The sequence below is a fragment of the Syngnathus typhle genome, linkage group LG2 (assembly GCF_033458585.1).
Source record: "Syngnathus typhle isolate RoL2023-S1 ecotype Sweden linkage group LG2, RoL_Styp_1.0, whole genome shotgun sequence".
Lineage (NCBI taxonomy): Eukaryota > Metazoa > Chordata > Actinopteri > Syngnathiformes > Syngnathidae > Syngnathus > Syngnathus typhle.
Genome location: NC_083739.1, coordinates 24,655,977 through 24,680,187, shown reverse-complemented (window position 1 = coordinate 24,680,187; position 24,211 = coordinate 24,655,977). Strand labels below are relative to the sequence as shown.

Sequence of the window (24,211 nt, the reverse complement as noted above, 5' to 3'; positions counted from 1 at the left end):
AGACGTAACATACTGGCGTGAAATGTAGACCCAAAGAACCAATCAGACGAAATTAAGTTTTACGTTGATCGGGGCAGAAAACCAATCAGACGATAGTATTTATTTATCAGTGGCGGCGGAGGTACGTACAGTCCCTCAGTACAGGGACTCGTCTTTTGGCAAATCCTTCTCTAAACTGACAAAGGATTTCTGAAACACTCGTCCTTGAACAAGCAGATGTGAGTCACCCCGCTCACGCTTTGTTCGAGCTTCTGCCCTCTGGGAAGAGGTACAGAAGCCTGCGCTCCCGCACCACCAGACTCTCAAACAGCTTCATACTCCAGGCTGTTAGGATCCTGAACTCACACGAGCTGCCCCTGTGCTTCTCCGCCGACAGCGTGAGGAGGGCGCTTGCCGCTATCAACATCCGTAAGGCGGCGGGCTCTGACAACATCCCGGGTCGAGCGCTGAAGGACTGCGCTGGTGAGCTGACGGATGTCTTCACAGACATCTTTAACACTTCCCTGCAGCAGGCCATCGTCCCGTCGTGTTTCAAAGCTGCCACCATCGTACCTGTGCCGAAGAAACCCGCTCCGTCCTGCTTCAATGACTACCGCCCCGTGGCACTTACGGCCATCATCATGAAGTGCTTTGAGCGGCTTGTCATGGAGCACATCCGATCCGTTCTCCCCCCCACCATTGACCCCTTCCAGTTTGCGTACCGAGCCAAACGGTCCTCTGAGGATGCCATCTGCTCTGCCCTCCACTCGGCCCTCACCCACCTGGAGAGAAGGGACTCGTATGTGAGATTGCTGTTTGTGGACTTCAGTTCTGCCTTCAACACCATTGTGCCACAACGCCTCATCAGCAAACTTGACACGCTGGGCCTCAGTACCTACCTCTGCAACTGGCTACTGGACTTCCTCTGTCAGAGGCCACAGGTGGTACGTGTTGGCGACAAAATCTCCGCCAGCATCACGCTGAGCACGGGGGCCCCCCAAGGCTGCGTGCTCAGTCCGCTGCTCTTCACCCTCCTGACGCATGACTGCACTGCAACCTACAGCGACAACCGTATAATGAAGTTTGCTGACGACACGACTCTGGTGGGTCTCATCACCAAGGGAGACGAGACTCAATACAGGCTGGAGGTTGACCTTCTGACCACGTGGTGCAGGGACAACAACCTCCTGCTGAACGTCGACAAGACCAAGGAGATTGTTGTGGACTTCCGTAAGGGTCACACCCAACACCTGCCGCTGACCATCGACGGTGCTGTGGTGGAGAGAGTGAACAGCGCCAAGTTCCTGGGGGTGCACATCAGTGAGGATCTCTCCTGGTCCACCAACACCGCATCACTGGCAAAGAAAGCCCAGCGGAAACTCAGGCGAGCGAGCGCTCCTCCGGCGTCATGACTACGTTTTACCGCGGCACCATTGAGAGCATCCTCTCCAGCTGTATTGCTGTTTGGGGTGGCGGCTGCACTGACTACAACTTGAAGGCCCTGCAGCGCATAGTGAACACGGCTGGTAAGATTATTGGTGCTTCGCTCCCCTCCTTGAAGGACATTTACACCTCCCATCTCACCCGCAAGGCGACCACGATTGCGAGTGATGTGAGTCACCCCGCTCACTCTATTCGAGCTTCTGCCCTCTGGGAAGAGGTACAGAAGCCTGCGCTCCCGCACCACCAGATTCTCAAACAGCTTCATACTCCAGGCTGTTAGGATCCTGAACTCGCTTCCCCGTTCTGCGTAGCGTCCTGTACTTTTACTGTCTGTATGCACACTGGCTCTTATTTGTTGTGTTATCTGTTTATTTATTATTTATTATTACTCTTATTATTTATTGCTGGTGCCTTCTTGTTTTTTATATTGCGTCGTTTACTTGTATGTCCATCGTGTAATATGTCTTATCACCGTGGGATAGAGGAAACGTAATTTCGATCTCTGTGTGTCTCGGCATGTGAAGAAGTTGACAATAAAGCAGACTTCGACTTTGAAGCAGGACTTTGCCCACTTTGAGGTTTTGATACTGGGGGACGGTGCAATGAGTTGTATGGATTGATGCATCCAACAACGGAACATTTTGATCTCTCCACTTCGGCATCTTTGAGTTGTTTTGACTACAAAAGTCTCTCTGAGTAATAAAGATGGCGGATTTGTGAAACCATTTGGCCACACCCATTACCTTGTTTGGTAGTCCCGCCCCAACGGATGTGATGTAATAGATAGGAATACGTAACAGAAAACGGAGAAAACTGAACGGAGTGAAAAAATAGCCCCCAAACAGTACCTTTGCAACACCTGGAGCAATACACACTACTAGCAAACACAAAAGAGAGAGAGATAGCAAGAGAGATAGAGTGAGGGCGCGAGCGAGAGGTCACATAAAAGTCACCCCGCTCCAGTGTTCCTTTGTGTGTCTCTTGTCTTATCTCCATGGTTACCTGAGGCGACAGGAATGTGCAGGCCACCACGGAATGTCCACAAAACACAATCATTAAACCAGCCAGGGGCTGTTATCTCAGGCACAAAACACAACCACAGAAACAGATGGCGTGAGAGAGAGACAGAGCCAGAGGGAGGTAAAACAGAAAGAAAGAGAGCGAGAAGGAGGAGAGAGAGACAGAGAAGACATCGCCCTGTGATGTAACATTCCATATTGGAAGCAGCTTGGACTCGTTGCCATCATTTGCAGTTGGAAATACAAATTGGACCTTAAATTTCCATGCACAGGAAAATGTATAATGTATCGTATTGGCCCGAATATAAGACGACCCCTATTATGAGACGACCCCCTCTTTTTCAAGACTCAAGTTTGAAAAAAGACTTTTTGACTCAAGTTTGTAAAAATACTATTTGAACACCAAATGTAATTTTTATACAGACAATAATTACAGTACATCTGAAACAAAAAGCATGATATTTTGCCTCATTAAAGTCATACAAAAAATGTCTATCACATCTTAATATTTGAACATTTAAATATGTAAACTACCTACTTGGCCACCCCTGATATACAGTATAGGCTACAAAACAAACTGATGAATAACCAGTTTTGAAACCAGAGACTAGTAAAAACTGTTCAAATATTTTAAAAAGTCGAATTGTAATAAAAATTGCAAGCAATGTCTATTTTTTTTTAAAGTGACGACAATTTGTAATTTTAGTAATGACACAAAGTTGATTCCAAATTTATTCTCGCGGCCACATAAAATGATGGGGCGGGCCGGGCCGTATCTGGCCCCCGGGCCCTGAGTTTGCTACCGATGTTGTAGGTGGTGTTCAACAGGATTCAGCTCGGACATTGAAGGAATTCATTCTTGCCAAAACAGGGAAGATTGGAGGATGCCACAGTTTGCCTTTCTGTGTGTGTGTGTGTGTGTGTGTGTGTGTGTGTGTGTGTGTGTGTGTGTGCGTGAGCGTACGTGCGTATGTTTGTGTTCGCGCGTAGGTGCGTGCGCGTACACAAGAAGACACCAATGTGCCAGCGTTGGGAAAAGTTAAGGAGGAGCATCAAGAGCATCAAAAGGATTAGAGATAAGAAAATTCCTAGTCACGGAAAGAGACTGCTGCTTATTCTCAGTGCCAAAGAGGATGTGATAGCAAAAGGGTGAGGAGCTTCACCTGCAACCCTCATTTTGGGCTCATGTTGTAGTTTGTAACTTCTTTCAGCACAGTTGCTCAAAACAATGGACGTATGCCACTATATTAGGTACAGCACCTCATCACATCCAATGCAAGAGCTTATTTCCACAGTAGAACCTTCCAAGTGGAACACTGGTGTAGTACAACAAGAAGAAATATTGGAAGACTGTGCCTTTAGAGTCACACATATGTATGCAAAATATTTAATAAAGTATTTTGTTTTGGCTTAATAGTGTTATAGCCTGGAAATTTAGACTCAATGCTGTACAATCCATTGCGTCTGGTGAATAGTCATATCAAGCTTATTTCTAAGGCAGGAAAAACCTGAGCAAACAGGCGGGAAAACAAACCAATCAGCGAAGGGCTAACATGACGTCTTCTTCTGGACTAAATGCTTCCAGTGCCGTCAAGATCCTGGGGTTTTAATGACTCCATTTATGCAAAGTGACGCTCGTGCGCTTGGCACAAAAATACATGCGCAAATTCATTTTCTTGCCGGGGCAAGTTTATATTTTATTGTCTTTATTGTTTAATTTACTGATGTTTGCTGACCATGATATGCCACAATCAGCAATCCAGCGTATTGTATCGTAAAAGCAAAAAATGTGTGCCTGACTATCCCAAAAGTCACAATTTTTTCCTTTTTACTCTGTGTAAAACACACAGAAAACAACAGTTTTATTTTTGCTTTTTCAAACCTTTATAACAAAAATAAATATCACTTTTTTCTTGAAAGAAATGTCACTTCATTCTTGACCTCCTGACTTTGCTTGGGGAGGGGGGAACCTGTTCTAATTTTCTACACTTGTAAAAATACCGCAGAGAGTACAGAAAAAATCAGGCTGACAAATCATTGTATGGTTCCGCGTACTCTTTGCAATGTGCTCACGTACTCGGCATTACTTTTTGGTGTAATTAATGAGTTTTCCAACTGTGTGAGTGGTCATTGAACGCGCCTCGCACAGAATGCGAGTGAGAACTTTAAAAAGAAAAGAAAAGAAACCAAGCGTCTAAAGATAGAAATTGACCAACACAATAGTGTGTTCTTCATTCTTTATTGAAAACAGGCTGGTACTACCTGCCGCACTCAAGGCGTACACACTCCCGCAGCAAGGGATAAAGATTTTCATGGGGGCACCTACTTTGTCACATACTCCCTCGCAAGCTCAAGGATACGCATGCCTTCAACATGCTTCTTTATGATTTCGAGTTTCATGTGGATAGTGTTAGGAGACATACTTGACTACACTACTTGTTGTTTAACACTGCTAACGTATCAAGACAAACCGTGAATGGCAGAGCAAAGGTAACAGGTGGGGGTTGGTGCCGGTTCCGAAGTGGAAATTTGGTTCGTCGGTAGATGCAAAAAAATTGGGAGGCTCCACTTCGTATCTCGAAAAGTTCTTAAGTATCAGCATTCCCAAGTAGAGGTACCACTGGACTCAGTTCAAAATCTTGGCAAAGCCATAAGAAATTTTGATCGCATTAAAAATGAAGCTAAACCTAGCTCTTAGACAACATATAAGGTTGTTTTTTTTCATATAAGTTTGCACACTAAAATATAAAAAATACCACCAAAATTAAGTAATATGGCAACTACCGTTTTTTTCCATGTATAATGCGCCCCCATGTATAATACGCACCATAAAAATGCCATGTTGATGCTGGAAAAAAGCGTGTACCCATGTATAATACGCACCCGGATTTTGACTCCTACTTAAGTCCGTAAATGTAAAATTATTTCAGAAAAAAGAACTTTGGGAACAACCGGATGTTATTCTGCCGGTCAGTATCACTGCGCATGCGCTAGCAAACTCGATAGCGAAGAAATGTTTCGGATTTGTGTAGAGTACATTGTGACAGCAAACGAGCAGGTGATCGAGCAAGCGTCTGATACGAGAGCATTGTGTTCGTATAGGGCAGGGGTCCCCAAACTTTTTCTTGTGAGGGCCACATAACTTTTCCCTTCTCTGACTTGGGGCCGGCGTCAATTTGTAACAGAAAAAGTGTGACGATCGTAGGGGAGCTTAAAAAATGTATTGTTTTCCAGAAAGCCACACATAACCAAATAACGGTTATTTAATAACCCTTTCCAGGTTTTTTACAGAAAAAAAGTCAGGAAACAAATAACACTATTAATGAAATAATTAATAACTAAATAACCCTCTCTGAGTTCTTCACAGAAAAAACAAGAAATAAATAATAACTAAATAACTCTCTCTGGGTTCTTCATAGAAAGAAAAGCCATGGAACATTAACTTTCTGTTGTGCCATGCACAATCTTAACAGATAAAAGTTCAGCTCAGTTGTCAGAGCAGAATCTCTCTGCCACATATGAGCAGTCTCTTAAAGTTCTTGTGTTCCTTTTGTAGGTTCCAGTAGGCTTGTAGACACCGCTGTCTTTTTTGTTAAAGTTTGCTAGTGCGTCATAGTCTGGAGTAAAATTTGTTGTGGCAATTCTTAGGCGAGATCCGAGGTGTTGGTCCGTTTACCTCGATCTGTGACGGGTTGATGTTGACGTTCATGTGGCTGAACGTCACGTCGCGTAGGTCGAGCCAAATTGGCCACTCTCTTTTAAGCGCTCGGCACTGTGTCCACCTTGCTTTTCCTTGGGCGACTCATTTTAATGGAAGGATTCCAGGGGAAGGGTTGTGGGTGGCTTTAGCGCAAAACTGCATCTGAAAGCTCAGCGCGCGAATTACAAGAATGCTGTCGTCACATCCCACGCTCTAAATTCAGGACTGATACAAATAGAGCTCGAGTGCGCCATGTCCGTACTACGGAGTACGTACACGCACTTGTGAGTGTGCACCGAGCTTTCTGACACGGCTTCCGGTAGTAAATGCGCAGGCGAGCGCTTCCACATCTACTGGGGAAACGCAGTCATTGCAGGCAAAATGACCCCAAAAAAAAAAGTTTAATAATACAATTTGTTCAGGGTCATATCCGGCAGGCAAAATGACCCCAAAAAAAAAAGTTTAATAATACAATTTGTTCAGGGTCGTATCCGGCCCGCGGGCCATAGTTTGGTGACCACTGGTATAGAGCGTGTTTGAAGTGAACAGCAGAGAAGAAAGCGCATCTGTAATGGCGGCCTCCGTATCATATCCGGATAAAAAAATGTAAATAAAAAATATATATAATCCGCACCCCAGATTTTAGGACAATAAATTAGTTAAATTTTGCGCATTATACATGGAAAAAAACCGTATTTCACGTTCATTTTTTACTGATTTTGTAAATTATTGCTATTTATGTTTCAGTCGCTTCCTTTTTTAAGTGCAACAGTTACTAGGGGTGCAAGTCGCGGGTTTTGTCACGATACAATATCATATCGATACAAAGAACTACGATACGATATTTGCCGATATCTTAAAGCCTGCTGCGATTCATTCACAATATATCGCGATATAGTGCTCTACGATCGATATATTTTTTTTTTTTAATAAAAAATATAGAACAATATCCTGATTTATAACAATTCATACGCAAAATCAACAAGGTACTGCAAACTCTTTATCTAGGAAATTACACGAGTATTGTAGTATACAAAGTGCTTATTTTAACACTGAACTTTGATGTCGTGTTTTTTTGTGATTTGTGGTCCCTGAATATTTGATCACCGCATGGCAGGATTTACAAACTGCACGTGTCTTGCCCGTTGAGCCATCTTTTCTTTGGATTCCAAAGTGCTTCCAAACGAATGACTTGAAGCCTAAAGAGGAGCAAATTTCCTCGTCTTTTTGGACACTAGCCATAGCACCAGCCCAGGAGCTGCGTACTAGTTGTCGACTCCCCTTTCACGTGCCTGCTCTGCTCACAACACAACAACGCCGCGCGCACTGCTCCCGGAAAGAGGAAGCGAGCAACAATGAACTGGATTTCAAAATAAAGTCGCGTCTAATGTCCGAGGTCAAACACGGCGATATAAATCGATGTTTACGTTTAGCATCGATGCCAATAAATCGTAGAGCATTATATCGATTAATCAATGTGTATCGATGAATCGTTACACCCCTAACAGTTACTATAGCAGTGCTTCTACTTTGTTTTATTTCAGCATCTGTGCTAAGCATGCTATGCCACTTTCAGTCAAGGTTGTTCAGTTAATGAACACAGAAGAAATGACAAAAACTAAAATTTAAAAAACACTTTTATGAATGAAATGAAACAAAAACGGGAACTAACAAACTACATTTTACGTTTAAACTAGACTAAAACTAACTACAGTTATACAGAAAATGCCCTTCATTTTTATCTTTGGGTTTATTTTAAATGTTTTTAATTTAGTATTACTGTTTGTCCTTACGGAAGACAAAAGGTCACACAGCCATTTGGAATTGTAGTTTACTTTATTATGCATTACTTATTCTGACCTTTAAAGAAAAAAACCAATACACGGCACATTTTCAAAAAAATAAAAAATAATGGGAGGAACAGCTCTAAAGGAAAATTAAAACAGAATTTTAAACTCTAATCAAAATAAAAACTATAATGAAAATTCGAAAAGCAGGGTTGCTCCCATGTTAAAATTTCTGTAAAACTTACAAATGAAACATGAGTATTAAACATTCATCCATCCATTTTCTGATTATGTAAAACAAAATCAACATACTGTATTGGCCCGAATATAAAACGACCCTGATTATAAGACGACTTCGCCCCTCTTTTTCAAGACTCAAGTTTAAAAAAATACTTTTTAAACACCAAATTTAAGTTTAAAACAGAAAATTCTTACATCTGAAACAAATGATTATAGCAATATATTCAAGAGAAAAAGCATGATATTTTGCCTCAGTCAAATCATACAAAAACAGTCTATCACATCTTAATATCTGAACATTTAAACATGTAAACTAAAGTGCAATCCCATTTGTAAATTGATAGTTTCTGGTTTTTGAAATGGAAATAAACCAATCTATTGTGATAAAACAAAATTGCAATAACTGCATTAACCATCAAAGTGAAGTCTAACTGTAACTGTAGTCTTGAAACAAATCTGAATAAGGAAAAACATTGCAATAAAATAATGCTAACTGCTACCGCTATTGTTGGGGAGCCTGAGGACTGTATAGGGGGTTGGCTGGGATGGTTATGCTCTTTTTGCCCCCGGGTGTCGGTCAGAACACAGGAGGGAAGACGTGGTTCAGTTTTGATTGCTTTACTGAATTATGAGCAAAAAAGTAACAGGCACTGTGGCTCATAGGGGCATACAGGCAAAAGGGTATATATAGGCACACATTTGGTCGTAAGGATGTGAGAGCAGGTGTGTGTAGTGTACATGGGTGAGTCTGGGTGTGTGAATGTGATTCTTGTGTGTGTGTGATTATTGTATGAAGCGTGTGAAGGGTATGTGAGGTGTGCGTGTGCGTGCGTGTGCGTGTGTGTGTGTGTGCGTGCGTGCGCATGTCTCTACATGTGTGTGCACGTGTGTGTGTGTGCGTGTGTGTGTGTGGTTCTGCAACAGACAGAAATACAACACATAAGTCAACGCTCAACTTCTGACGTCACACAACACTGGTAGACGGCACACATTACATAACTAACTATACTAAATAACCATAAATGAAATACTCTTGGCAACACACCAAACATAATTTATCGAGACAACAAAATACATTTCCTGGCGACCGTTCGTCACAGTGCCACTGTGTAACGGCTGTAGTCATGCGTGTACGCTGCTCGTGCGATGCGAGGCAAACTTATAGCGCCAGAGCTGTCAATCAAACAGCGCGCACATGACGCAGCCAGCAATCGGACAAACGGCATAACAGTGGACAGTAGTAACAATGAAATATATGTACAGTCAAACCTCGGTTTTCGACCACAATCCGTTCCAGAAGGCGGTTCGAGAAGCAAATCGGTCGAATTCCGAATCTATTTTTCCGATTACAAATAATAGAGAAAAATGTAATCCATTCCAAGACTAAACAAAAAACACCTTATTTAAGCATTTTTTCCATTTGTGCATTTTTGATGGATCGCGCAACTGCAGCGCACCACCGACCGCGCAACCGTAGCGCGTCGCCGACCGCGCAACTGTACCGCATTGGTCGTATTATTGTGACAGAGCTATCGCTGAAATTTACAAAATATTTTTAAAGTCCGGATGTACTTTCCAAAATTTAAGTGGACCTGCGCAGGGAGCTTAATTTGGTCCGATCGCGCAACCGCAGCGCGCCAGGGGCTTACTGTCGCATTGCTATAAGAGCGTCTTTGTGTTTTAGGATGGCTTTACTGCTCCCACTTAATACAATCCTCAAAGCAACAAAAATACAATAACAATGAACGGAGTCAGTCGGCATCCGGGCCGCGCAGTCGGGGTTTTTCGGGTCCTCCCGGCTCATCTCGCGAGGTTCGACCTCCAAATTTTGTTCGACAACCGAACCAAAAAAATCTCGGATTTTTTGTTAGAATTCCGATTTGTTCGAGAACCGGGACATTCGAAAACCGAGGTTTGACTGTACTCACTTTGTGTCAAAGACGCACACGATCATAGCAACATACTCAGTCGATACCAGCAACCTTTAACTTACCGCTGCGCACAAGTAAATGAGTATAATGTCTATACCCTGAATGTAAGACGACCCCCACTTTTTCAGTCTTTTTTCAATGCAACAAAACCATCGTCTTATATTTGGGCCAATTTATTTAGCTCGTAAATCATGAACTCAGACTGACCCTACTCCCATTGCCTCATTAATATGTTAATCTGCTACAAATCCCACAAGTGTTCTAGACCAGGAAGAGGAGGAGGAGGGAGGCTAAATTGATAAGACAGAGCAGATAACTTCTGACCCAATAACTGCAGTGGCGGAATCTTGCCATAAGATATGACTTCATTAGATTCAGAAATACAAATTGTAGATATCATTCATATAACAGCATAAACAATTTCTATCTATTAAAAAAATGGGATGTACGACATGCTGTGATAGTTTGGGTCCTTGATGTTGTCAGTTGCAATTGTCATTTATTCTGCATCGCAGGGTTGTGATTGGCTGGGTGTCTTTCATTAGCTTGAATTGCACAATGAAACCTTGTCAGAAGGTCTAGTTTTCTGCCATCCCCTTCTGCATCCAGCCCTGTTACTTTGTATTGTTTTTACATTAAGGGAATTATTTTTTGACTTCTGTTTCTGGGTCCAGATTCTGCTGATCATGTTACCCATTACTACAATACTTTTTGTATACAACAAAATCTCTATCTGTTGTTGCAGGTTAAAAGAAAAAAAACATTTCAACCGACCACCGTGCTGTAACTATTACCGTATTTTCATGACCAAAGGGCACACCGTACTAAACGGTGCAGTCTCAGTTATGTGTGCTATTACTGTATTTAACACACACATAGGGCGGACCGCATCATAAGGCGCATGTATGCCATGAATTACGGTGTAAAAAAAAAAACAAAAAAAAAAACATCACGGGAGCAAGAAAGTGAGTTCGGTTGTACTTTATTCTACTCTTTAACCATGTACTGTACTCACATTATTGTTGATTGATACTCATACGCAAGTCCGTCCAAGTCCTCATCTTGTGTATCCAAATTAAACAGTTGGACAAATTCGGTTTTTTTGTCCTGATCAACGTGGCGGAAGACACACAAAACAATGGCGGTGAAGGTTCGTACTCCTCTACGTGTTACGTCTAGTCCTCTGATTGTTTTTTTTTTGTCCTGATCTACGTCTCCCCCTGTATATTGAAGTATATATGAAGTAAGATGGCGGCGCTTGCACACGCAGCGGCCTCTCTCTGTCCCGAACGGTGTTTTGTTTTGTCGTTTAATATGGGTTTGTCCGACAGTTTTGTGTGTTCGTCTCATTGCACCGGGTTGTGCTACAAGTACAGCGGGGTGGTTCTGCTCGACATCGGCGAAAGCGAGTTTTATGGCGATCTGGACTTTGAAGCGGGGACATTAAAGGCGCTCGGTCTGCTCCGTCCTGAAGCGTCACCGGACTCGCCTGCTATTCCTCCCCCGGTTGGTAAGCGTCGGAAGCGGTGTGCGAGGAGGCTGATGATGGGCGAGAGCGGGGGCGTCCGGGCCAGGCTGGCGGCCAACCCGGTTCAACCGGCCGTGCCTTCCTTTCTTCTGGCGAACGTTCGATCGCTGGGCATCAACATGCCTGCTGAGATCTACGAACCGGACAGTGCGTAACTGCTGTGCATCTGGAGCGGCTAGCGTGCTTTCGGGCGGACCGGGCCATTGTACGAGGGGGAACATCGCAAGGAGGTGGAATGCGCGTCTACATTCGTGACGAATGGTGGCGGGACTCTGTGGTGGGGGATGCAAGCACTGCTTGCCTCTGGTGAAGTTTGTGATCTCCAGGCTTTTGGGGTCCTGAACTCTCTGCCCCGTTGTTTACTTGTATGTTACTCGTGTACTGTGTCTCGTCACCGTGGGATGGAGGAAACGGAATTTCGATTTCTTTGTGTGTCTTAGCATGAAGGAATTGACAATAAAGCTGACTCTGATATTACGGAAGCCACACAAAACAACTTTACAGATTTTTTAATTTGGTCCACACAAACGGCGCACCTTCTTAAAAGGCGCACCTTCGTTTTTTGAGAAAATTAAAGGCGTTTATGTGCACAATATGGCTGTGAAATTACGGTAATAAAGTTAGGCGATTTAATGACCCTGACTAGCATTTTATATATACCGTTTTTTTCCGTGTATAGTGCGCAAAATTTAACTAATTTATTGTATTATTTAATTTTTTTTTAATTTTTTTTTTTTTTTTTTTAAGTCCCAATGATCGTCACACACGCAGGGAGGCAATGGGTCCCATTTTTATAGTCTTTGGTATGGTCTTAACTAGGCTGGATGTAATTTTTTTTGTTGGCGTTGATTTCTCCGACTGCCCGTAAACGCACCACCGCGCTTCGTGCGCGCACGGGACAGCAAACGAGCAGGTGATCGAGCAAGCGTCTGATACGAGAGCATTGCGGTCGCATGGAGCGTGTTTGAAGTGAACAGCAGAGAAGAAAGGCAAAGTGTTGTGAAATAAAATGCACAGAACGGATGCGCAAGACACGTCAGCTATATAAAGAGCGAGAGTTGTTTTCTTCCTATTAGTTTCAATTCACAGTTTAATTAGCAGTTTCAATCAGCAAATAACAAAATGCGTATTACAGGTAATATCTTATTTCACAACACTTTGCCTTGTTCCTTTGGTCTCTGCTGTTCATCCTAAAACACAAAGGCGCTCTTTAAGCAATGCGACAGTGAGCGCCCGGCGCGCTGCGGTTGCGCGACCGCACCAAATTAAGCTCCCTGCGCAGTGCGCACTGAGGTCCACTTAAATTTTAGAAAGTACATCAGGACTTTAAAAATATCTTCTAAATTTCAGCGACGGCTCTGTCACAATAATTGACCAGCCCGGTGCAGTTGGGCGGTCGGCGGCGCGCTACGGTTGAGCGTTCTCTCGCGCGCTCTCTCTCTCGCTCTCTCTCGCTCTCGCACACACGCAAACCGGATATCATACGGAGGCCGCCATTACAGATGCGCAGAACGGATGAGCAAGACACGTCAGCTATATAAAGAGCGAGAGTTCAGTTCTCTACCTAAATCCGTATTACAGGTAATATTTTATTTCACAACACTTTGCCTTGTTCCTTTCTTCTCTGCTGTTCACTTCAAACACGCTCCATGCGCACGGAGCGCGGTGGTGCGTTTACGGGCAGTCGGAGAAATCAACGCCAACAAAAAAAATTACATCCAGCCTAGTTAAGACCATACCAAAGACTATAAAAATGGGACCCATTGCCTCCCTGCGTGTGTGACGATCATTGGGACTTAAAAAAAAAATAATAATAATTTTTTTTTTTTTTTAAAAATTCATAAAAATTGGGTGCGTATTATACATGGGTACAAGCTTTTTTCCAGCATCAGCATGCCATTTTTAGGGGTGCGTACTATACATGGGGGCGCACTATACACGGAAAAAAACGGTATATATTTAATAGTAATGCTCCAAAAACAAATCACACATTTATTGGTACTTAGCAGTGACATTTCAACACACCCATTTCACAACAAAATGCACACTCATACCCGCGCACAAACATTTTTAATTAAAGCAGGACCAACGAACATTTTCTTGCAATTTTCAAGGACCAAAATAAAACAAATTATTAAAACTAGAGCTGTACTTCGAACAATCCGTGGCTCTTTACATTCCAACAAGTACAGTAGAACAGGTTGCGGTGTCATAGCATTTTCTATCCATCCATTTCCTGAAGATAATATTCTCGCTATTAGCCATTAGCTAAGCTCGGCTGCCCCGGTTTTAATTACGTGGCCACTTGACGCCTCCCACACCCGACAACAATCTACAGAGGTGCAACTATCGTGTCAATTTGTACTGTATTCCACTCAATTATAGACAGACTAGCATTTTAAATATATTATGTAGTAATTGTGAGTGTCAGTTTCAGTTCAGTTTAAATTTCAAAGGTTAGATGTTGTATAGTTCTTGTCACACGCTTATCTTAAAACACTATGTACAGCTGTTGCTCATACCCTTTTGAAGGTGGAGGTAGAATGTCCAAAATGGAGACAAGCAGGCATGCAGGCCGAGGTAGAGAGGCAATGGCAGGCAGGCATGCAGGCCGAGGGAGAGAGGCAATGGCAGGCAGGCATGCAGGCCGAGGGAGAGAGGCTATGGCAGGCAGGCAAAGGTGGTAGGCCAAGCAAGGATAGCGGGGAGAGGGAATGGCAGGCAGGCAAACAGGTGGCACACAGGTACAAATCCAAATTGTTTGTAATTCAACTAAGGTTTCAACATAAAGGGTTCAAAGAACTAAAGTTTGTTTTCTAAATTCCAAGTTTCAAGTTCCAAAAATTACAAGCTTGGAGCAGACTTGAAGTAGCTTGAAGCGGGCTTTTTAGCGGTAAAAAAACTATGTCACTACTATCTTCTTTCCTTGTCTAACTGAGACCGATTACCAAGTGAGAGCAGCCTATTTTTTTCCCTGATCAGGTGACCAAAGGCTTTGTCAAATAAAAGTCCATGGCCCAAGGCCAGCGAATCTTAAACAAAAATAAGAATTCAAGCTAAGGAAACTAAATTGGCTCCAACAGTAATGCTCCAAAAAAAAAAATCAAATTTATTGGTACTTAGCAGTGACATTTCAACACACAGATTTCACAACAAAATGCTCACTTAGCAGGACCAACAAACATTTTCTTGCAATTTTCAAGGACCAAAATAAAACAAATGATTAAAACTATCACTCTAGAGCTGTACTTCCAACAATCCGTGGCTCTTTACATTCCAACAAGTACAGTAGAACACGTTACAGTGTCATAGCGTTTGCTATCCATCCATTTTCTGAAGCTAATATTCTCGCTATTAGCCATTAGCTAAGCTCGGCTGCACCGGTTTTAACTACATGTCCTCTTGATGCCTCCCAGACCTGACAACAATCCACAGAGGTGCCACTATCATGTCAATTTGTAATGTAATGCACTCAATTATAGTATCAACAAACAAAGGTTAAAAAAGAAAAGGCACGGCTCGGCCCTCATCACTCGCCGGTCAAACCCATCGGGAATGGGTTTTATTTTTACACTGTAGGTGCCGCTACAGAAGTACCGTATTTTCCGCCCTATAAGGCGCACCTAAAAACCTATTTTTTTCTCAAAAACCAACAGTGCGCCTTATAGCCCGGTGCGCCTTATATATGGACCAAATTCCTAAATCTAAACTGGCCCAAAGCATTGTGTCATGAAATCAATCATAAGTGGCCCGCTGAAGACTATGAATCATGACTCAAAAAGACTATGGATCATTATTTTATGATTATAAAGTAATTTGTTTCCCTCTGAAGTTGAAATAAAAAAGATAAAATGGAGAATGATTTGATTTGGATTAAAAATCTGACATGATGCATTAATGGTGCGCCTTATAGTCCGGTGCGCCTTATATAAGGATAAAGTTTTAAAATGGGCCATTCATTGAAGGTGCGCCTTATAGTCCGGTGCGCCTTACAGGCCGGAAAATACGGTATTTGTTTTCATCATTTAACACAACTTTAAAATGGCAAATTTTAAAAACAATACAGTTAAATAGTGTATAACAAACACACGCGCGCACACACACGCGCACGCACACGCACACACACACACAAAGCTTTTACACAGAGCAACATGACATCATACAATATCTGTGAGCATAGAAGAACAGCAAGTACCGTATTTTCTGCACTATTAGGCGCACTTGAAAACTTACATTTTACTTAAAAAAACACAGTGCGCCTTATAATGCAGAGCGCCTTATATATGGATCAATTGATAATTTGTTGATCCATACTGGTTGTACACAGTGCTCTGCCAAAATGTTTCAGTACTTTTTAGTACGACTGGTAAATTACAAGGTCGCATCGCTTCCCAACATTACGGCAACTGTGGTTAGGGGGCGTCACCGAATAGCTGTTGTACCCGCGAGGCTATTTCATTTCAAAATAGGCTGCTCCGTTAATGTTTCGAGTAAATTTACGGGTTGATATGGAAGGAAAACATGGGTAAGCAGTACCAATCTGTTAGATCAAACTTTAGTCAGTTCCGATCATTTTGTAGGAGATCGTTTGAGTAACGCGATTGTTTACACTTTGCTGAGGCTCATGGGGGTCTGCGAGCTGAGGCTCATGGGAGTTTGCGGGTGGCTAATGCTATAATAATAGCTGCTATACGCACAAGGCTATTTCATGTCAAGTCAAGTCAAGTTTATTTGTATAGCCCTAAATCACAAGCAGTCTCAAAGGGCTTCACATGTCAAAATAGGCTGCTCTGTTAATGTTTCAAGAAAATTTACGGATCGATATGGAAGGGAAACATAGTACTAAGTAGTACCAGTGTTAGATCGAACTTTAGTCAGTTCTGATCATTTTATAGGAGATTGTTTGAGAAATGCGATTGTTTATAGAGGGCTCATTGGTTATTGGCTAGTGGATGCATACCGCAACCCTAGTCAACCTCAGTTTGTTGCAGTATAGCTTCTATTTTATGCGCCTTTTAATCCGGTGCGCCCTATATATGAAATCATTTCTAAAATAAAAACTTCAATGAGGGTGCGCGTTATAATCCAGTGCGCCTTTTGGTGCGAAAAATATGGTAAGTGTCAAACAATGTTCGACATCCACAACACCCTCATATGGTGCCTCCATCCCTTTCAAGCGCTTATTGCACACAGGATGTTTAAGTGCCACCCCTTCTTAAGTGTGCAAGTTGAGGCAGGTTTACTCACATTCCTTCTACACTTTATTTTGGGGGTCTTTGGTGATGCACACACAAAAACACAAAGAGCAGCAATAAATGAAGAGGCCAGTCAAGCAGGAAGATTTCACACAGAACATTGCAGAGATCATAAGAGCTTTCTACACTGTGTCGTGTATGTGTGCCTGCCTGTGTCTCTAATATAGATGTGATGAGAACAAAAACTGTGGAAATCCAGCTGAAACACGTTTAAATTTTAGAAAGTTTTAAATTTGCAACTTCCTACAAAAAGCCTTTAAGAAGGAGGAGGTTTTAAGATTGGTCATTTTGCAAATAATTTAACCAGAAAAGAACATAAGCATTTAGCCAGAACTTAATACAGTGGAGCCTCGGTTTTCGAACGTCCCGGTTCTCGAACAAATCAGTATTCAAACAAAATATTGGAGATTTTTTTGCTTCGGATGTCGGACGAAATTTGGTTGTCGAACCATGCCAACTGACTCCGTTCGTTATTACATTCTCGCTACTCTGAGGATTGCATAAACTCTAATCATGCCTCCAAAGGAAGCAAGTGGGAGCAGTAAAGCCATCCTAAAACACAAAGACGCTACTAAAGCAATGCGACACTGAGTGCCCGGCGCGCTGCGGTTGCGCGATCGGACCAAATTAAGCTCCCTGCGCACTGAGGTCCACTTAAATTTCCGAAAGTACAGGACTTTAAAATTATTTTCTAAATTTTAGCAACCACTCTGTCACAATAATGCGACCAGCGCAGTGCAGTCGCGCGGTCGGCGGCGCGCTACGGTTGCGCGTTCGGCGGTGCGCTGCAGTTGCGCGATCGGACAAAATTAAGCTCCCTGCGCACTGAGGTCCACTTAAATTTTGGAAAGTACATAGGACTTTAAAAATGTTTTCTAAATTTCAGCGACGGCTCTGTCACAATAATGCGACCAGCGCGGTGCAGTTGCGCGGTGCAGTTGCGCGGTGCAGTTGCGCGGTGCAGTTGCGCGGTGCAGTTGCGCGGTGCAGTTGCGCGGTGCAGTTGCGCGGTGCAGTTGCGCGGTCGGCGACGCGCTACGGTTGCGCGTTCGGCGGTGCGCTGCAGTGCGTGATTGGACAAAAATGCGTAAATGAAAAAATGCTTAAAAAAGGCGTTTTATTTGCTAGGAACGGATTAGATTTTTTTCCATTATTTGTAATGGGAAAACATGATTCGGAATTCGAACAATTCACTTCTCAAACAGCCTTCTGGAACGGATTGTGGTCGAAAACCGAGGCTCCACTGTATTATATAGCTGATATGTACATCCATACATAGTGTTTCACAAAAACTGAAGTTAAACATTTACCTAAGAATAAACATTAGTTTTTGGCTAATTATGAAACGGAAACCTTAGTACCTGTCCAAGGTCCAGTGTGACATTGACTTCGTTGAACTTAGTACTGCGCGACAGTGGCGGGCTCTGCCACCATCGCTCTGTGCCGTCAATGGCGTTTGTGATGGGGTGGGCACGGTCGCTGTCGCCATAGCGACAAATGTCACAGTACTGGCCCTGAGAGGGAAAAAACATTATAATTAAAAATGAGAATAGAAATTTACATTAATGCTATATAATTTTAAGAGAAAATAATATATTGGGATATATGGGAGTTTCTTCATAATTTTCTGTCACTGTTTTTTGGGGGAACTTTAGTTTATCAAAAGTACCATTGGTAAAAGGTAAAGACCCAAAGATTGTCACACACACATCTGGGTGGGGTGAAATTTGTCCTTTGGATTTAACCCATGCCCGAAGGGAGCAGTGAGCAGCAGCGGTGCCGTGCCCAGGAATCATTTTGTGATCTAACCCCCAATTCCAAACCTTAATGCTGCCAAGCAGGGTGGCAATGGGTCCCATTTTTATAGTCTTTGGTATGACGCGGCCGTGGTTTGAACCCACAACCTTCCAGTCGCAGGGCGGACACTCTACTACTAGGCTACTGAGGTGGTACTTAGTATTGTATCAGTGACTCGAGAATTGAATACTCACAGTGGTATTGGTCAGTAAAGTGTTATCAAACATCTCTACAATTTAGTATTCCCCTACCAAAGCAATATAGTGCAAATTCAAACCTTAAACATTTTGCAAAAACTAAACCTTTTCCTTAAACATTTTGCTAAATCTAAACCTTCTTCATCCATCAATTTTCTTCCACTCATCCAGGGTTGGGTAGTGAGTCAGTGAGTTTCCGCCAGTATTTGCGGCAAGCCCACATGGGTACAGTCTGTCCCTCGTTCACAACAGCCAATCAGCACCGAGAACGTAATCTTAGCGTCAGTCACAGGCACTGCACATGGAGTGATACAGCCAAATAAATAAAAATATGTCAATATAATATATCTATCTCTGTGGGATAGAACACTGCTTTTTTTTTCTTTATGTGGCTGCATGTCAGGTGTGTGGCATCGGCATGTGGCGTAGAACCGGTAAGTGGTATTGCACCAAATACCGGTACCAATATCGTATTGTGAATTTGAGACAAAAATGACCATCATATACCATAATTCCCAGATACCAACATCTCTGAGGGGCAGTGGGCGATGGGACGAGACGGTTTAAACCGTGCTTGCCGTCGGTCATCATGGGGAACGTAAGATCTCTTCAAAGCAAGATGGAAGAGCTAATGGTGCTAACCCGGATGCAGAGGGAATATCGCAAGTGTCTCATGTGCTTCACGGAGACGTGGCTGAACGATCTCTCGCCCAACTCACACTTCTCCCTGGATGGATTTCAAGTGGTGCGGGCTGACAGGAGAGCTACGGAGAGCGGTAAGAAGAGGGGAGGGGGAAATCGCTGTGTTTGAGAACAATAGATGGTACCATCCAAGACACATCAGTGTTAAGGAGCAACTCTGCTCCAGAGACTGTGATGTTGTGGTCTGAAGAGACTACTGCCACCCTCAGAGACTGCTTTGAGAATACAGACTAGGAACCACTCTGTAGCCCCCATGGCAGTGACATGAGCCACTGCATTACGGACTACATTAATTTCTGTGTGGAGAACACTGTGCCCTCCAAGTTTGTCCAGTGTTTTCCCAACAATGAACCCTGGGTGTCCTCCGAGATGAAGGCTCTGCTTAATGAGAAGAAGAGAGTCTTTAATTCGGGGGATGTAGAGGAGCTGCGTAGAGTCTAGAACAGGTATGGGCAAACTACGCCAAATCCGGCCCACGGGACCGTTTAATCCGGCCCGCCAACCCTGAATAAATTGTATTATTAAACATTTTGCCTGCAATGACTGCGTTTCCCCAGTAGATGGGGAACTGCTCGCCTGCGCATTTACTACCGGAAGCCATGTCAGAAAGCTCGGTGCACACTCACAAGTGCGTGTACGTACTCAGTAGTACGAACATGGCGCACTCGCGCTCTATTTGTATCAGTGCCGAATTTAGAGCGTGGGCTGTGATGACTGCATCCTTGTAATTCGTGCGGAGCTTTCAGATACAGTTTTACGCTAAAGCCACCCACAAACCTTCCCCTGGAATCCTTCCATTAAAATGAGTCGCCCAAAGAAAAGCAAGGTAGACACTGAGTGCCGAGTGTTTAAAAGAGAGTGGCCAATTTAGCTCGACGTACACGACGTCAGCCACATGAACATCAACATCAACCAGTCACAGATCTAGGTAAACGGACCAACACCTCGGATCTCTCCTAAAAATTGCCACAACATATTTTACTCCAGACTATGACGCACTAGCAAAAAAGTGAGACCAACAACACTGTTCCCACTGAAAATGAAGGGGAGGCTCTCAAGTTTGTTGTAAAAAGTTGAATATGATTTGTACACATAGCAGGGATTGAAACTAGCGACCATTCTCATTTTCAAACAATGCAGGATGCTCAAGGACATTGATGCACCACCTGTTTGCGACTAATCTTAACCTGTAAAGTTCTTAAGGCTTACTTTAAGGAAATGTTTCCCGTTTCCTCACCTCTGTTACCAGGTGTTTGTGAGTTAAAACTCTGCTCTGATTTTCAGATACCCCTCACCGTGTTGCCGTTTTGATTACTTCATTTGGATGTATGCTTTCACCAATTCTTCAAGATGATATATTTGGTCAGAATGTTTGCCGTTTGATGTGATCTCATAAGATAAACATCTTTCATTAATCTGACCTGCAGGCACTGAAGTGATGGAGACTGTTATTTATAATAACAGTGTCGTATTTTATGAGAATCACTGATAGCAGTTTTTTAGTATTTTTTTTTCTTCTAATGCTGTTAATAAATGTATTTGTTTTTAAAAAAAACATTTTTGAATATCCATGCTTTACTACCTACTAAAGGCCAAAACCTTTTATGCAATGACCTTTACAGGTCGTTTACATTACTTCACACAAACACTACATCCATCTGCTCCTGGTTCGGCCCTCCGGTCCAAATTTAGGACCCAGTTCGGCCCGCAAGTCAAAAGGTTTGCTCACCCCTGGTCTAGAAGGAACTCCGGCTGAAGATCAGGAAGGGGAAGGAGAACTACGGGAGGAGGCTGGAGAAGCAAATGGAACTTAACAACGCCAGAAACATCTGGAGAGGTCTGCAATCCATCTCAGGCCATGGTAAAGGGATTGATAGGAAACCAACTTGCAGGGCTCGAAACTAACGATTGCCCGATTGCCCGGGGCAAGTAGCGATGGCAGACGGGCAAGTAGAATTTTTTCCTCACTTGCCCGAACTTGCCCTGCCATAATACCATGTTTTCAAGCTGTAAAAACACGATTTTGTGCATAATTTCTCGCAACTTCTGCCGCTTCTGGTCCGACATTTTGTTTTCTAGGGAGCGGTTAGTTTCTCGTGTAAGTCTGCAATACATTGATAACGGCAAAGCGCTTCGTAATTAAATGCATGCTCCCTCACTCGTCCCTGGCTCTTCTGCGCCTGCGCACCAGCAGAGCTTGTTTCCGGTTGGCGGATACGAAGGCATATGAAGGCAAAACTTATAGTGTTGTCTTTTTTATTGCAAAAATGTGTCGGGCAAGTAAAAATCCACTCCAAAAAAATTCGGGCAAGTAAAATTTTGTTTCGGGCAAGTAGAATTTTCTCCAACTTGCCCGAGGGCAACTTGGGCAAAAAATAAGCTTCGAGCCCTGACTTGTGGGGACAAACACTGGGCGTATGAACTCAATCTGTTCTTCAACAGATTTGAGTCTGCCCCCCCCCACACCCCTTTACCCACCCTGCTCCCACTTAACCACGGCCTAACCACTCCAGGCCGATTACCTTGACTTCCCACCTGAAGAAGACTATGAAGAGGATCATCCTGGGTCACCTGCGTTCACTGGTGGGAGTACAGCTGGAACCCCTGCAGTTTGCTTATCGTCCTGGTGTTGGGGTGGATGATGCAGTAATTTATTTACTGCACAGATCACTGCTTCACCTGGAGGACATCGGGAGCACTGGGAGGATCATGTTCTTCGATTTCTCCAGCGCTTTTAACACCATCCAGCCGTCACTGCTCAGGGTGAAGATGGAGAAGGCGGGAGTGGACCAACACCTGGCTGCATGGGCTACAGATTTCCTCACCAACAGGCCACAGTACGTGAGCTTACATCGCTGTGAGTCTGACGTGGTGCTCTGCAGCACAGGTGTCCCCCAGGGTACGGTGCTCTCTCATTTCCTTTTCACCCTGTACACTTCGGACTTCACCCACGACACCACACACTGCCACATCCCGAAGTTCTCCAACGACACAGCCAATGTTGGATATGTTTCTGAAGAGAACGATCTGGAATACAGGACGGTCATCAAGGACTTTGTCAGCTGGAGTGAGCTCAACCAGCTTCAGCTGAACACCAACAAGACGAAGGAGATGATTGTGAAGTTCGGGAGGACAGCACCCCACTTCACTCCGGTGAACATCCAGGGATCGGACATTGAGAACTACAAATTCGTAGGTGTTCGCCTTAACAACAAACTGGACTGGACTGATCGCAGCCACGCCCTGTACAAGGAGGGCCAGAGTCGCCTCCACCTGCTGAGGAGACTGAGGTCCTTCAGTGTGTGCAGGGCTCTACTCAGGATCTTCTATGACTCTGTGATGGCCTCAGCCATTCTCTACGCTGTGGTCTGCTGGAGAGGGGGCAGTACGGACCGGGACAGAGGGAGGCTGAATGGTCAGGAGAGCAAGCTCCTTCCTGGGCTGTCCCCTGGACTCCATAGAGGTTGTGGGTGAGAGAAGGATGTTAGTTAAGCTGAAATCCATCATGGACAACACCTCTCACCCCCTCCATGACATTGTGCGGTCCCTGAGCAGCTCCTTCAGCAGCAGACTATTACACCCACGGTGTAGGAAGGAGAGGTTCTGCAGGTCCTTCGTTCCCACTGCTGTCAGACTCTACAACACGTGCGGCACCTGATCATGTGTTGGTTTCCTTCCGTTTCATCACTACCCCTACTCGTGGCACTTGTCTTTGTCCTTGTTTGTCTGTTATTTATCCATTTTTACATTTGGCACTTGTTTCTTGGATTCTTGCACTCTTGTACGCTGCTGTGACAAGAAAACTTCCCCACTGTGGGATAATAAAGTTCAATCAATCAATCAATCAATCAATCCAGCAGAGAATTGGATCAGCTCCTAAAAGCAGAATCACTCAGTTTTTCTTATTGCATGTGTTAACTATATATAATGCCTGGCTACTGCTGGAGTGATTTGGTGTTTTTCTTTCACTTTAAATTAGTGTCACTGAAAAAGTTAAACGCTTATATTCTTAAAAGTTCAACTAAAAATACTTACCGTTTTTTTCCGTGTATAGTCCGCAAAATTTAACTAATTTATTGTCCTAAAATCTGGGGTGCGCATTATACATGGGTACAAAAAACTTTTAATTAAGTCCAATGATCGTCACACACGCAGGGAGGCAATGGGTCCCATTTTTATAGTCTTTGGTATGGTCTTAACTAGGCTGGATGTAATTTTTTTTGTTGGCGTTGATTTCTCCGACTGCCCATAAACGCACCACCGCGCTCCGTGCGCGCACGGGAAAGAGGCGTGCGGACGTGAAAAAGGCGGCTCTGTATGGGAGAGACGTTGAAGAGGAATAAAAACACCCTTGGAAACCAAAACTTGCCCCTCGTCGTGACTCGGAGCCGCAACAAATGTTTCGGATTTGTGTAGGGTACATTGTGACAGACAGCAAACGAGCAGGTGATCGAGCAAGCATCTGATACGAGAGCATTACGTTCGTATGGAGCGTGTTTGAAGTGAACAGCAGAGACGAAAGGAACAAGGCAAAGTGTTGTGAAATAAAATATTACCTGTAATACGCATTTTGTTATTTGCTGATTGAAACTGCTAATTAAACTGTGAATTGAAACTAATAGGAAGAAAACAA

The 24,211-nt window shown here is 43.6% G+C and overlaps 1 protein-coding gene across 5 annotated transcripts in view; it reads right to left on the bottom strand.

Moving 5' to 3' along the window:
• lama5 (laminin, alpha 5) overlaps window positions 1-24,211 on the bottom strand; it is a 348,173-nt gene that overhangs the window by 305,107 nt on the left and 18,855 nt on the right. For 4 of the 5 annotated variants that reach the window (XM_061273125.1, XM_061273122.1, XM_061273123.1 and 1 more), the window contains exon 2: window positions 18,244-18,396. The exons of the other annotated variant lie outside the window; for it this stretch is intronic. In XM_061273125.1, the coding sequence (XP_061129109.1) occupies window positions 18,244-18,396 (153 nt within the window). The remainder of the gene's footprint in view (window positions 1-18,243; window positions 18,397-24,211) is intronic. 5 annotated transcript variants of the gene reach the window in all.